This window comes from Oncorhynchus nerka, linkage group LG12 (assembly GCF_034236695.1).
Source record: "Oncorhynchus nerka isolate Pitt River linkage group LG12, Oner_Uvic_2.0, whole genome shotgun sequence".
Lineage (NCBI taxonomy): Eukaryota > Metazoa > Chordata > Actinopteri > Salmoniformes > Salmonidae > Oncorhynchus > Oncorhynchus nerka.
In genome coordinates this window covers 14944352-14958973 of record NC_088407.1, presented here as the reverse complement: position 1 = coordinate 14958973, position 14622 = coordinate 14944352, and the positions used below count along the sequence as shown (strand labels likewise).

The 14622-nt window shown below is 44.0% G+C and overlaps 2 protein-coding genes across 2 annotated transcripts in view; one reads left to right on the top strand and one right to left on the bottom strand.

Moving 5' to 3' along the window:
- Positions 1–832: 832 nt before the first annotated feature.
- LOC115123645 (ras-related protein Rab-39B-like) lies at positions 833–8723 on the bottom strand. Its single transcript, XM_029652996.2, has 5 exons — positions 7737–8723; positions 5741–5974; positions 4275–4455; positions 3998–4123; positions 833–3298 (listed from the first exon to the last, which is right to left on the bottom strand). The coding sequence occupies exons 2-5, from the start codon at positions 5953–5955 to the stop codon at positions 3179–3181; spliced, it is 642 nt and encodes a 213-aa protein (XP_029508856.1). The 5' UTR covers positions 5956–5974; positions 7737–8723; the 3' UTR covers positions 833–3178.
- Positions 8724–8837: 114 nt separating this feature from the next.
- Positions 8838–14622, top strand: part of LOC115123647 (ras-related protein Rab-38-like) — a 10968-nt gene continuing 5183 nt past the window's right edge. The window contains exon 1 of the mRNA XM_065025271.1: positions 8838–10971. Within this exon, the coding sequence (XP_064881343.1) occupies positions 10779–10971 (193 nt within the window). The 5' untranslated portion in view covers positions 8838–10778. The remainder of the gene's footprint in view (positions 10972–14622) is intronic.

Sequence of the window (14622 nt, the reverse complement as noted above, 5' to 3'; positions counted from 1 at the left end):
GTCTGCCTGTGTGTGACACAGTAGATAGAAGTTGCCTCTAAGAACCGATACAGGGTCCGATGTCTTTGTGTTAGTCTACTGGTAAAGGTTAGTGTTGGGGGCTCTGGTAATCTGATTTTATATCTGTGATTAGAGACCTTACTTACATAGTGTCTTATTAGATGATGAGGAGCAGCTGATCCAAACTCCTTGAACCCTCTGATACTAGTCTCAACCCATCTGTCTAGACAGACTACTCTGATACTAGTCTCAACCCATCTGTCTAGACAGACTACTCTGATACTAGTCTCAACCCATCGGTCTAGACAGACTACTGATACTGTCTCAACCCATCTGTCTAGACAGACTACTCTGTCTCAACCCATCTGTCTAGACAGACTACTCTGATACTAGTCTCAACCCATCTGTCTAGACAGACTACTCTGATACTAGTCTCAACCCATCTGTCTAGACAGACTACTCTGATACTAGTCTCAACCCATCTGTCTAGACAGACTACTCTGATACTGATATCTGTCTAGACAGACTACTCTATACTAGTCTCAACCCATCTGGACAGACTACTCTGATACTAGACCCATGGTCTAGACAGACTACTCTGATACTAGTCTCAACCCATCTGTCTAGACAGACTACTCTGATACTAGTCTCAACCCATCTGTCTAGACAGACTACTCTGTAGTCTCAACCCATCTGTCTAGACAGACTACTCTGGTCTCAATTCCATCTGTCTAGAACATCATAGATCTGTCTAGACAGATTCTGTTCTAGAACCAGAATGTCCACAAAACTGGGAAAAGCACATAGTAACCCAAAGAAGTCCATTCGGGTGGAACATCATGATGTCCAAGATTCTGTTCTAGAACCAGAATGTCCACAAAACTGGGAAAAGCACATAGTAACCCAAAGAAGTCCATTCGTGATCCAAGTCGTAAAGGAGCGAAAAGTCCCTTGTCAAGACTCTGCAAAATGGTCCCAGATTTGATGATTGAGAACGTTTACCATCCACTCTTCCTTGTCAAGGGTAATCCTACATGATAGATGTACACAGTCACCCCAGCTCCCCTGGCCCTGAAATGTTAGATTGACATACGATAATGCATCACTCTTTGGAAAAGGTGGACGATATCAGTTCATCAGTAGTATACACTCGCCCATTCAGAGGAAGGCAATGGTGCTTCCCCTATCCAAAACAAATAACCTTATCACATTATTCAAATCTTATTTCAATCTCATCACTAGAGACGAAGGAATCATAGTTTTTTTCTGATGAGAAAGAAATTGACCTTTGAACACAGTGGGTACAAAACATCTTCAACTGAAAATAAAATGTAGGACACCATTTGTTATAACACAGCAAGTTCTGTCCCTCCACCTATTGTGCCCAAACCATTTCATGTTTCAGTTACCAAACCAGAAAAGGTTATTGTTACATCGTCTTAGTCATTAACAAAATGTGATTTCATTTTTGGAATGAGTGTCCTTATTTCTATACTGGTTTGAGATATTGAATGCACATGTCTGTTGCCATACTTGTGTCTATAGAGTTGTAGAGGTGTGGAATTCTAGGTAGTTATGGTGTTTTTAGAGTATGTTCTCCTAGCTGTCTCTCCACTGTTACCATGGGTTCCTCCGCTAGATTCCAGAATCACTAGGACAAGTTATGGTGTTTTTAGAGTATGTTCTCCTAGCTGTCTCTCCACTGTTACCATGGGTTCCTCCACTAGATTCCAGAATCACTAGGACAAGTTCCAGAGACATTGTTCAAACGTACTCAAATAAATAGTCCTCCTCTGTTGTCAGTTTGACCCTCCTCAGGGATTTGGATTCTTGCAAAGAGGAACAGGTAATGTACCGGTACTCAGGGATGCCTAATATCCCCTTATAGTCCACCTTTTACTGGGTCGTATTCATTAGTGCACACCATTAAGAAAAAATAAAGTAATGTTTTGCTATAAAAAAAAAAAGTTTCTTATTGGTTCAGGTTGTCCCTTCCTGTTCTGTCCATTTCCTCCGTTTGATGTGAAGTGAATACGTCCCTGGAGTCACTTTGTCCACCTGTACTGTCAGTCAAACAGTCGTTCCCTTACATCCCTGTCCACAGGGTCCATAAAGCCCATTATGGTGTTGGATAGGGATTGTACAGTGGTCGTTGGATGATGAGTGGGGGAAAAAAGTAGAGAACCACAGAGTTTTTGAGACCAGATTTAGTTTCCTTTGGGGGGGAGGGGAGAGACTGAGAGCCCCCTCCATCTTAGTCTCCTTTAAACTGAGTCAAATAGAATGTCGTTTTGGCTAAACCTTGCCCAACCATGGTGTGTGATGCCTTCTGGCTGTATAAATTGTGTTATGGGATTGCATATTGGAAGAAAGGAGATGGGGAAACCAGGGATCTATACTACATGGCCAAAAGTCTGTGGACACCTGCTAATCAAACATCTCATTCCAAAATCATGGGCATTAATATGGAGTTGGTTTGCCCTTTGATGCTAGAACAGCCTCCACTCTTCCTGGAAGGCTTTCCACTAGATGTTGGAACATTGATGCAGGGACTTGCTTCCATTCAGCCACGAGCATGAGTGAGGTTGGGCACTGATGTTGGGCGATTAGGCCTGGCTCACACTCGGCATTCCAATTCATCCCAAAGGTGTTTGATGGGGTTGAAGTCAGGGCTCTATGCAGGCCAGTCAAGTTCTTCCACACCGATCTCGACAACCTGTGCGCTTGTGTGGCCTACCACTTCGCAGCTGGGCCGCTGTTGCTCCTAGATGTTTCCACTTCAGAATAACAGCACTTACAGTTGACTGGAGCAGCTCTTGCAGGGCAGAAATCTGACAAACTGACTTGTTGGAAAGGTGGCATCCTATGATGGTGCCACATTGAAAGTCACTGAGCTGTTCGGTACGGGCCATTCTACTGCCAATGTTTGTCTATGGAGATTGCATGGCGGTGTGCTCGATTTTATACACCTGTCATCAACCGGTGTGGCTGAAATAGCAAAATCCACTAATTTGATGTGTCCACATACTTTTGACCATGTAGTGTAGTTGTGGGTAAGATCCCTCCATCCTGATGCAGATCAGCAGAGGGAAATTGCTAAACTAGAGCTGAAATGGATCCAGGAGGACCTAGGTGAAACCAGGCTTGAGTCAGAGATCTCTCTAGTGATCCCTCCAGATCAGCAGAGGCACCGCCGGTCACTCTTGGTGACCTCCTCGGAGGAGTGGACCACGTTGGGGACGAAGCCGCTCTTCACCCCTTCCCAACCCTCCTGGATAGTGATGTCACCGCTCCTTACCTAGGGCCAAGATATCAAGGTTAAGTATTCACATGCAGAGGCTTCCGATTAATTAACTAACACTTTTATTTTACAGCCCAGTAGTGATGGGGGGGAATCGATAGTTACATATCGCAATATTATTCTCCAGATATTTATTCATTGCTACTGTAGGTTGCGTTAACTAGCGCTAGTTGGCTATACCTGCTCCAAATCCTATAGCTTGTTCTCCATCTTCTTTCTAAATGCTGAGCCAACATGCTATTTGTTTCCCTGACTGATTCAACCTGTTTTCTCCTGCTCTCTCTCTCTCGTCTCTCTGCAGCAGACATATAGTGAGCCATATGTTTGGAACATCATCATCACAATAAAATCACAGTATCAAACAGCAATACATATAGAATCGGGAGAATCACAAAACATATCGGCACCTAAGTATTGTAATACTATTGTGGGTATTGTAATACTATTGTGGGTATTGTAATACTATTGTATCGTGAGGTCCCTGGCAATTCCCAGCCCTAGTATTTATCAGGTATTTATTTTGAAATGACTTGTTAAAATGGCAATAACCTAATAATTGTATATGAATTACAATTTAGTTTCTTTGAGATTCATGTTTTATGGGACCAGCCCATTGCTTTAATAGCCAAGGGTTAGCATTGAAAATGTGACTCCATTTAGATTTTTGACTCCGGTTGAAGAAGATTATCTCCTCACCAGGTGGAAGATGTCCCTGGTCAGCTCCGTGAAGGCGTGCTCCACATTGATGGCGTCGCGGGCCGAGGTTTCTACGTAACGCATCCCGTAGGCGCCGGCGAGTTTCTCAGCTTCCTGACGAGTCACCTGCCGATTTTTTTTAAAAGGTAAAGATTCTATTTTATTGTCTGATTTCATAGAAATGTGTTTCAGGTGTCATTTATAGTGTCCTTTGTTAGGGTGAGAATTCTTTCTTCAAATGCTCAATCAAACACACACACACATTCTGATAGGCTACCTGACGCTGAGGCTCCAGGTCACACTTGTGTCCGACCAATAGGAACACGATGCTGTGTGGTTGGACGTGACTCCGGGCCTCCTCTAGCCAATCATGAACGTTCTGGAAGGAGCGACGGTTTGTGATGTCAAACAGCAGGAGCCCGCCCACCGAGTTACGATAGTAGGCTCTTGTGATGGACCTGAGAGAGGGTTGAGATGAGAGAGAACATGAGATATAGATGGACTATTGGCTACTAAGCTGAACCTGGATGACATGGCAGATCACAGTAGAGGATAGAAACATCCACATCATTGAGGAAACATCTGAGATGTTATCAAGAGTGTTACTGTTGCATCACACTCATCACGAAGACAAATAGTGTCGTTCTGAACTAAAAGAAGAGCGTGAGGGAGAGAGGTGTTAGGAGACAGATATAAAGGTTAGAAAAAGGGAGAGAGTGGGTAGTGAGGGAGAGAGTGGGTAGTGAGGGAGAGAGGTGTTAGGAGACAGATATAAAGGTTAGAAAAAGGGAGAGAGTGGGTAGTGAGGGAGAGAGTGGGTAGTGAGGGAGAGAGGTGTTAGGAGACAGATATAAAGGTTAGAAAAAGGGAGAGAGTGGGTAGTGAGGGAGAGAGTGGGTAGTGAGGGAGAGAGGTGTTAGGAGACAGATATAAAGGTTAGAAAAAGGGAGAGAGTGGGTAGTGAGGGAGAGAGTGGGTAGTGAGGGAGAGAGTGGGTAGTGAGGGAGAGAGGTGTTAGGAGACAGATATAAAGGTTAGAAAAAGGGAGAGCGTGGGTAGTGAGGAGAGAGTGGGTAGTGAGGGAGAGGGAAAGTTTGGCAGAAGAGAGAAAGAGAAAATGTGAGGGGCGGGCGGGAGGGAGGACAGGAAGGGGAGAGGAAGTGGGAGGAGGGATATGACAGGCAGGCAAGGTGTGGGTGGATAGAGGGAAGGGGAGGTGGAAGAAGAGGACTTCAAGAAAGAGAGAATGAAGATAGGAGGCTGGTAAAATATTCATAAGAAACAGTTGAAATGAATCAGAAGACACAGATGCAGAGCAGGAAATGGAGAGATGGAACGCTGACGAAGTGTGTGTGTGTGTGTTCAAAGGCTGCTAGGTAAATGTATTTAAAAGGGTCCTCATATACTTGTTTTGTATGTTTTAGAAATGTCTATCAGGCCTATTTAGGCCTGCATGTCCAATGTGTTACCGATGTTCCTGTAAATGTTTAAATAGGCCAATAACCGCATACCCTTTGTACTTTGCATAATAAGGCTCTTTTGACTCGTCAATAACCCTAATCAGTAGTGGAATGACACAACCTGACTTCAGTGTGGACCTCAGTCTTGTTGGACAGGAAGCAGCATTGACACAGCAGAGCGCGTTGTCATTCGAAAGGTAGGCTATGATAGATCACTACCGAAAGAGGTTAATATTCGATGATAAATACCTGTCACCATCCTTAGACCACACACACACCATACCTGAACCGCTCCTGTCCCGCAGTATCCCAGATCTGTAGCTTGATCCGTTTCCCCGGCTCGATCTCCACCAGGCGAGAGAAGAAATCTACGCCGACCGTGGGGTCGCTCACCTGGGCGAAGCGTCCCTCTGTGAACCGCCGGATCAAACACGATTTCCCCACCGTCGAGTCCCCAATGACGATGAGTCGGAACTGGTACAGCCATATCGCCTCCATGGTGACTACTGTCTAGCTTCTGTTGTGTAAATCAGGCACGTGGAGAGAGACACAGGCGAATGGACGCACAAAACCAGTGTCAGACAGGTAACCCGTAACCCGTGACAACAGTGTTCACTTGGGGACCCCAGAAGGCTAGAGACGGCCCTGGTGATGAGTTAAAAGGCTGTACTTCTCCTCATCTTGATATGGCCATGGTTTTTATCTAGGCCCCCAGTGTTACAATAAAGCAATAATGCCAGAGGAGGTGTGGTATATGGCCAATATACCACAGCTAAGGACTGTGTCCTCTGCACGACGCAATGTGGAGTGCCTGGATACAGCCCTTAGCCGTGGTATATTGGCCACAAACCCCCGAGGTTCCTTATTGCTTTTATAAACTGGTTACCAACATAATTAGAGAAGTAAAAATACATGTTTTGGCATACCCGTGGTGTACGGTCTGATATACCATGACCTTCAGCCAATCAGAATTCAGGGCTCAAACCACCCAGTTTATAATGCCTATTATAGCCACATGTTTAATTACAAGCATGTGACTAGAGGAGATCTGATTTTCTAGCCTATGTTGGCCTACTTTCAAGACACTTGACTTGGCTATGTCACCATTGATTTGATAGTCTGTTTTAGGTTATCAAGGATTTATTTTAGGTTATCAAGGATTTATTTTAGGTTATCAAGGATTTATTTTAGGTTATCAAGGATTTATTTTAGGTTATCAAGGATTTATTTTATTGCTGAATATACAAAGCCCTGTTGAATTTCCCTCTTAAGAAAAATAAAGTGATTTCATTCTAGTTGTAGCCAGTGGCAAGTAAGTAATATAGCTTACATATTTGATTCTGTATTCTATTCCATGTTCTATAGAAGTATGCTTATTGAAAACACTACAATGCAATAATTTATTATGGTATTGCATTCTATGCACAGGCCTGGTTATCCAGCCATCACACTGCCTCTAGTGCTAACTAAAGCTCACCGCCACTACCTCACTCTGCCTGGCCGGGGGATTACACAGTCCGCTTAATATGCAAACACTCTGCCTACCGTGGACACACAGATCCCCTAGAGAATAACCGTAATACCCACCCCCATAGCTGTTGACTCAGCCCGGATATCGGCTTTAACTCTGATCTCTGGAGCATCGACACGGACAGTTGACTGTAACCTATTACAGTCACCTATAGGGGACAAAACTATGTCTATTGTAGAACATACCGTGGATGTGGCTCAGTCGGTAGCGCATGGCGCTTGCACCGCCAGGGTTGTGGGTTCGATTCCCACAGGGGACCAGTATGTACATGTTTCCACTCACTACTGTAAGTCTCTCTGGATAAGGGAGTCTGCTAAGTGACTAAAATGTCAAAATAATATTTCACGTAAGGTGCTTTTGGATTCAAATCGAATGTTTTTTCCCAGACCTACCAAGGTCAATGAATGGGCCCCTCCGTTTTTCCTTATGGCAGGACAATTGATTGTTGTTATTATTATAGGGATAGTTCAACCTGATCTGTCAGTAGGCTAATGGGGAATCGAATGGAGAACAGCTGGCTAGAATAGAATCTACACGATGATTTGATGAACTTTACCACATCACAGCTGTCACTCTCATAACAGGCTTCCAAGACCACAAGCAGTGTAACTTCATCCACTTTATTCAAAACCTTTTTCTTATTTCTCTCATCGTTATCCTGAAATTTAAAATGTATTTTAATGGGATCGAGGTCACAATTACGAGCAAGGCCTATAGCCTAGGAGAACGTGGAATGGTTTCATCTTACGTTGTTTAGTTGCGGCGTTCAGAACCCGAATGCTGCAGGTTCCATCGTTTCGAGAAGCTCGTCTCCTCTTTCGTAGAACAAACGCCGAAAAAAGTTCTTACAGCGACACATAAAACCACAGTTTTACAATTCCCCTGGAGAGATCCAACGACGGGTCTAGTGTCTTTATTACGGTTTATAACGATAACAACGGGCTCGAACGTCCTAGGTCTAAGAGAAGAATCCACAGCACGCTTTACTCCACAAAAGGTTGTTATTTGTAGACGGAAGTCTACACTATTGTCTAAAACCAGACTCGTTTCGAATGTGATACATTCGACGGGTTCGTTTCCTGATTTTGAAGGCCGCAAAATGTTATGAAATGAATGTTGCTGTTGATGAAATGGCAGCGCTAGCAGCAGCATCACAGAACCTGACTCATTCCACTTCCCCGCCCGCATCAGCACCACTACTACCGTAAACATCAATATAGAGGCGGACAACCACTTTTCTCATCTCCCCAAAAACCCACAGCGACACAAATAGCATAGAAGAAAATTATATTAGACTAGGCCTATATATCAACTCTTGTTATAACACCATTATAAAAATGGTATTTAAATGTTGTGGTTTTGTTTATATGGGATATCAATCACTTTACCTGTTGTATGGCAACCCCTTTTGGTGGGTGAAATGGCACTATTCCTTAATAACGGAACTGTTTATTCCCTACATACTGCCTACCAAACAGACCCGCTGATATAAAACATTTATTGGAGCTTGTTCAATTTGATAAAACGGTTGCGTTAAGGGGGACATGTCGGTAACCAACCGATGCTTCACTGCGCTGGGACGAATTTTTCTTTATTTTATTTAACCTTTAACTAGGCAAGTCCGTGAATAACAACTTATTATTTACAATGACGACCTAACCCAGACGACGCTGGGCCAATTGTGCGCCGCGCTATGGGACAGCCGGGAATCGAACCAGAGTCTGTAGTGACACCTCAGACCACTGCTCCATTCGGGACATACACTGGTATATGTATATTTTTTTGTTTCTCCCTGCTGCGCTATGTTGCGTCAGAGCGATGGACAGACAGTACAGTGAACGTTTGGCTTGTTAACCTATCGTAGCAGGCGTAGAACGACCAGACTTGTGTTAACCTATCGTAGCAGGCATAGAACGACCAGACTTGTGTTAACCTATCGTAGCAGGCGTAGAACGACCAGACTTGTGTTAACCTATCGTAGCAGGCATAGAACAACCAGGCTTGTGTTAACCTATCGTAGCAGGCATAGAACAACCAGGCTTGTGTTAACCTATCGTAGCAGCCGTAGAACGACCAGGCTTGTGTTAACCTATCGTAGCAGCCGTAGAAAACCCAGGCTTGTGTGGGCGTAGACAACTTTATCGGTTAAAGGGGTGTGGTCGTCAAACAGCTGACGCTTCACGCTCAGAGGAATGGCAACTGCTTATACATGAGATGATCGCGCGCACACAGGCTGCTTGACCTAACTTGACAGCTGATGACATCATTTTTTATAACTTTTTTGCACTAGATGGAATGGTCACAAACACGTCACCAACACGGACAGTTGTGCGTGAATACATTGGACGTGTATGGAAATAGAAAAAGTGATAAAATAAATAAACTGGAATATTTTTGAGAATGCATATTTGAAATAAGTGAGACAGGATATGAATGTTTGTTTCTTTCTCTCTCTCTATCAATTAATGTACTAGTTTAGGCTAGAATATGTGGAGGATTACCTTATTTGGCATACAGACAACTTCAGGTAATGGGGAAAAGGGAGCTGCTGGAAAGTGGACCCATATGGAACGAGAAAAAGATAGACACTGACTTGGACTCAGAGTGATGTAAAGTAGTTAAGTAAAAATACGTGAAAGTACTACTTAATTCGTTTTTGTGGGGTATCTGTACTTTACTTTTTATATATATATTTTATCCTGACACCCTAATTTACTCGTTACATTTTGAATGCTTAGCAAGACAGGAAAATAGCCTAATTCACACACTTATCAAGAGAACTTCCCTGGTCATCCCTACTGTCTCTGATCTGGCAGACTCACTAAACACATGCTTCGTTTGTAAATTAAGTCCGTGTTGGAGCATGCCCCTGGCTATCCGTATGTATTATGCCATCTAGTTTGCTTTATATAAGGAATCTGAAATTATTTATACTTTTACGTTTGATACTTAAGTATTTTTTACCAATACCATTTACTTTTGATACTTAAATCTTTTTTAAACCAAATACTTTTAGACTTTTACTCAAGTAGTATTGTACTGGGTGACTTTCACTTGCACTTGAGTAATTTTCTATTATGGTATCTTTAACTCAAGTATGACAATTGGGTAATTTTTTAACCACTGCTTGGAAAATTTGTTTCTTTATGTAATTTTCCATGACATTTTTCTATGTGAATAACTATGTGGTGTAGTTGGCCTTCATTTGATCGGTTAAAGGGGTGTGGTCGTCAAACAGCTGACGGGCAGAAGAAGCTTCACGCGCAGATAAACGGCAACGACTTTTAGAAAAGTTGAGCACGCACACAGACCGCAGGCTGTTTGACCTCATTTGACAGTTAGTTAATGACTTTGCGCTGACAGCACTTTTTAGAAGTTCTCCTTTTTAGCGCCAGATGGAATGAAGGTTAGGTAACTGGTGAAGAGCCACCAATACGCACAGTCGTGCGTGGATTCATTGGACTTGTATAGAAATAGAAAAACAGAGAAAATACAAAATAACTTCCGGACTATTTTTGAGTGCATATTTTGAATAAGTGGAGACGGGATGTAAATGTTTTTTCTCTATCAATTGACTTGTCTGTGTGACAAATAAGACAGTTTACAACTTCAGTAACGGGAAAAGAGAGCTGCGAAAAGTGGACCCATATGGAATAAAAACAACTGAAAAAAGAGACACTGGCTTTTGGAATATTTTTTTCTGCATGTCATTTTTCATAAAACATTTCTATGTGGACAATAATGTGGTGTAACTAGACGTGATTGTTTTCTACCAACTCATAGTCCAACCATGCAGCAACAACGCTTGCTCAAGGTCCTGGTCATCGGTGACTTGGGTGTCGGCAAGACGTCTATAATCAAGCGTTATGTCCATCAGATATTCTCTCAACATTACCGGGCCACCATAGGAGTAGACTTCGCTCTCAAAATCCTCAATTGGGATCACAAGACGGTGGTGCGTCTGCAGTTGTGGGACATAGCCGGTTAGTAGCCTAAATGAATTACCGTATTGTAATTACCTACCCTACGTTGCCTACCTTTTGTGTTGCATAACTGTGTGTTATTTTATAAGACACACAAGTCTACAATATGTCACGCACTTAGGCCATGCTCCACGTTAAATGGTATCGGCCACTCGGTTGGTAAACTAATTAAGTGTAACTAAAATACCCTATAGTTTTGTAACGTTTCTATTTTTATACGACACATAGGAGTCTTAACGATAGGTTAAGCTCTTAATCAGTAGCAAATGATGCCCAAAACGCTGGCATGCACGCACGCCGGACAAAATCGCGCGCACAAGCACCTATATATTCGTGAGTCTTTGTAATTGGCTGTGTGTGTGTGTCTGTGTGTGTGTGTGTACCAGAAGTCCTCACTAGAATAGTAAACCAACTAACATTCAGAGAAGTGAGGATATGTTGCCAGTCCTCACTTGTAAAAATTGTATTTTAGGTTTAGGGGTTAGAATTAGGGAAAATAGGATTTTGAATGGGAATCAATTGTTGGTCCACAAAAAGTATTCTCAGGTATAGTAAAGCATTGCTGTGTGTGTGTGTGTGTGTGTGTGTGCTTTAGCCCATCTGTCAACAGAGCAGACCGTTTATGGTGCTCTATCATCTAGACTTTTCCCTCCTAATCATCTCCACCAAAGATAATGACATCACACCATGTCTACCAGCTGTCAGTGTGTATGATGACCAGTCATTCTCACGCCAGGGCTCCGTTGAGAGTAGGTGTGCTGATCTGGTATTTCTTTTAATAACGCTGATCTAGAGTCAAGATTTCCTTTTTTCGATTAAAAAATGAATTAAGAGTAGACAGACAGGGGGAATCTCTCCTAGATCAACGCTCTCACTCTGACACTTTATACATACAGCCCCCAGGTCTCCTGCCATGTCCATATCATACTATAATTTATAGACCAGCGTTTCCCAAAGCTGGTCCGCGGGACCTCAAGAGGTGGACCTTTTTATTTTTTGCCCAAACACTACACAGCTGATTCAAATGAACAAAGCTTGATGATTAAGTTGATTATTTCAATCAGCTGTGTGGTGCTGGGGGCAAAAACCAAACACCTGGCCTCCTGAGTGGCGCAGCGGTCAGGTATTGCATCGCAAGGCTTGAGGCGTCACTACAGATCCGGGTTCAATCCCAGGCTGTGTCACAGCCGGCCGTGACTGGGAGACCCTTGAGGTGGCGCACAATTGGCCCAGCATCGTCCAAGCTAGGGGAGGGTTTGGCCCAGCGCCGTCCAAGCTAGGGGAGGGTTTGGCCGGCCAGGTTTACCTTGTCCCATTGCTCTCTAGCGACTCCTCTGGCGGGCAGGGTGCAGTGCACGCTGATATGGTTGCCAGGTGGACGGTGTTCCTTCCGACACATTGGTGTGGCTGGCTACCAGGTTAAGCGAGCAGTGTGTCAAGAAGCAGTGTGACTTGACATGGTCGTGTTTCAGAGGACACATGGCTCTCGACCTTCACCAATATACAAAAACAAGAACAACGTGCACCCCTTGGGGTCCAGAGGACGCATGGCTCTCGACCTTCACCAATATACAAAAACAAGAACAACGTGCACCCCTTGGGGTCCAGAGGATGCATGGCTCTCGACCTTCACCTCTCCTGAGTCCGTACGGGAGGTGCAGCTATGGGACGACTGTAACTACCAATTTGGAGATCACGAAAAAGGGGTGAAAGTAGCCCCAAAAAAATATACAAAAACAAGAACAACGTGCACCCCTTGGGGTCCAGAGGACCAAGTTTGGGAAACGCAGCTATATAAGGATAGAAAACGGATCCTACATCAGCAGAAACGGATCCTACATCAGCACTCCTGCCCTGAGCCTCATTGTCAATAGGAGTCCTAAACAGTTTGTCCTTAGGGCTATGTGTTTAAAGCTCAGTGGGAACTCATCTCGCCTTAGTGAATGTAGATAGACGTTGTGGAATGGCACAATGCATGCAGTGGATAGACAGAGATGGTGTGGTAAACAGAGATAGACGTTGTGGAATGGCACAATGCATGCATGCATGCATGCAGTGGATAGACAGAGATGATGTGGTAAACAGAGATAGACGTTGTGGAATGGCACATGCATGCATGCATGCATGCATGCAGTGGATAGACAGAGATGGTGTGGTAAACAGAGATAGACGTTGTGGAATGGCACAATGAATGCATGCATGCATGCAGTGGATAGACAGAGATGGTGTGGTAAACAGAGATAGACATTGTAGGAAAAGGCTTTTCTGCCAGGTTGCTAATCTGATGTTATTCAAGCAATGCGTGTTAGCAGCAACCGCTACATTATACAACCAAAAGGATGTGGACACGTGTTCATTCCAAAATCATGGCCATTAATATGGAGTTGGTCCCCCGCTTTGTTGCTATAACAACCTCCACTCTTCTGGGAAGGCCTTCACCTAGATAGATGTTGGAACATTGCTGCTATAACAGCCTCCACTCTTCTGGGAAGGCCTTCACCTAGATGTTGGAACATTGTTGCTATAACAACCTCCACTCTTCTGGGAAGGCTTTCCACTAGATGTTGGAACATTGCTGCTATAACAGCCTTCACTCTTCTGGGAAGGCCTTCACCTAAGATAGATGTTGGAACATTGCTGCTATAACAGCCTTCACTCTTCTGGGAAGGCCTTCACCTAGATAGATGTTGGAACATTGCTGCTATAACAGCCTTCACTCTTCTGGGAAGGCCTTCACCTAGATAGATGTTGGAACATTGCTGCTATAACAGCCTTCACTCTTCTGGAAAGGCCTTCCACTAGATAGATGTTGGAACATTGCTGCTATAACAGCCTTCACTCTTCTGGGAAGGCCTTCACCTAGATAGATGTTGGAACATTGCTGCTATAACAGCCTTCACTCTTCTGGGAAGGCCTTCACCTAGATAGATGTTGGAACATTGCTGCTATAACAGCCTCCACTCTTCTGGGAAGGCCTTCACCTAGATGTTGGAACATTGTTGCTATAACAGCCTCCACTCTTCTGGGAAGGCCTTCACCTAGATAGATGTTGGAACATTGTTGCTATAACAGCCTCCACTCTTCTGGGAAGGCCTTCACCTAGATGTTGGAACATTGTTGCTATAACAACCTCCACTCTTCTGGGAAGGCCTTCACCTAGATATATGTTGGAACATTGCTGCTATAACAGCCTTCACTCTTCTGGGAAGGCCTTCACCTAGATATATGTTGGAACATTGCTGCTATAACAGCCTTCACTCTTCTGGGAAGGCCTTCACCTAGATAGATGTTGGAACATTGTTGCTATAACAGCCTCCACTCTTCTGGGAAGGCCTTCCACTAGATGTTGGAACATTGCTGCGGGGACTTGCCACATGCTTCTTCCATTCAGCTACAAGAGCATGAGTGAGGTTGGGCACTGATGTTGGGTGATTAGGCCTGGCTCGCAGTCGGCGTTCCAATTCATTCCAAAGGTGTCCTATGGGGTTGAGGTCAGGGCTCTGTGCAGGCCAGTCAAGTTCTTCCACACCGATCTTGACAAACCATTTCAGTATGGACCTTGCTTTGTGCACAGGGGTATTGTCTTGCTGAAACAGGAAAGAACCTTCCCCAAACTGTTGCCACAAAGTTGGAAGCACAGAATCATCTAGA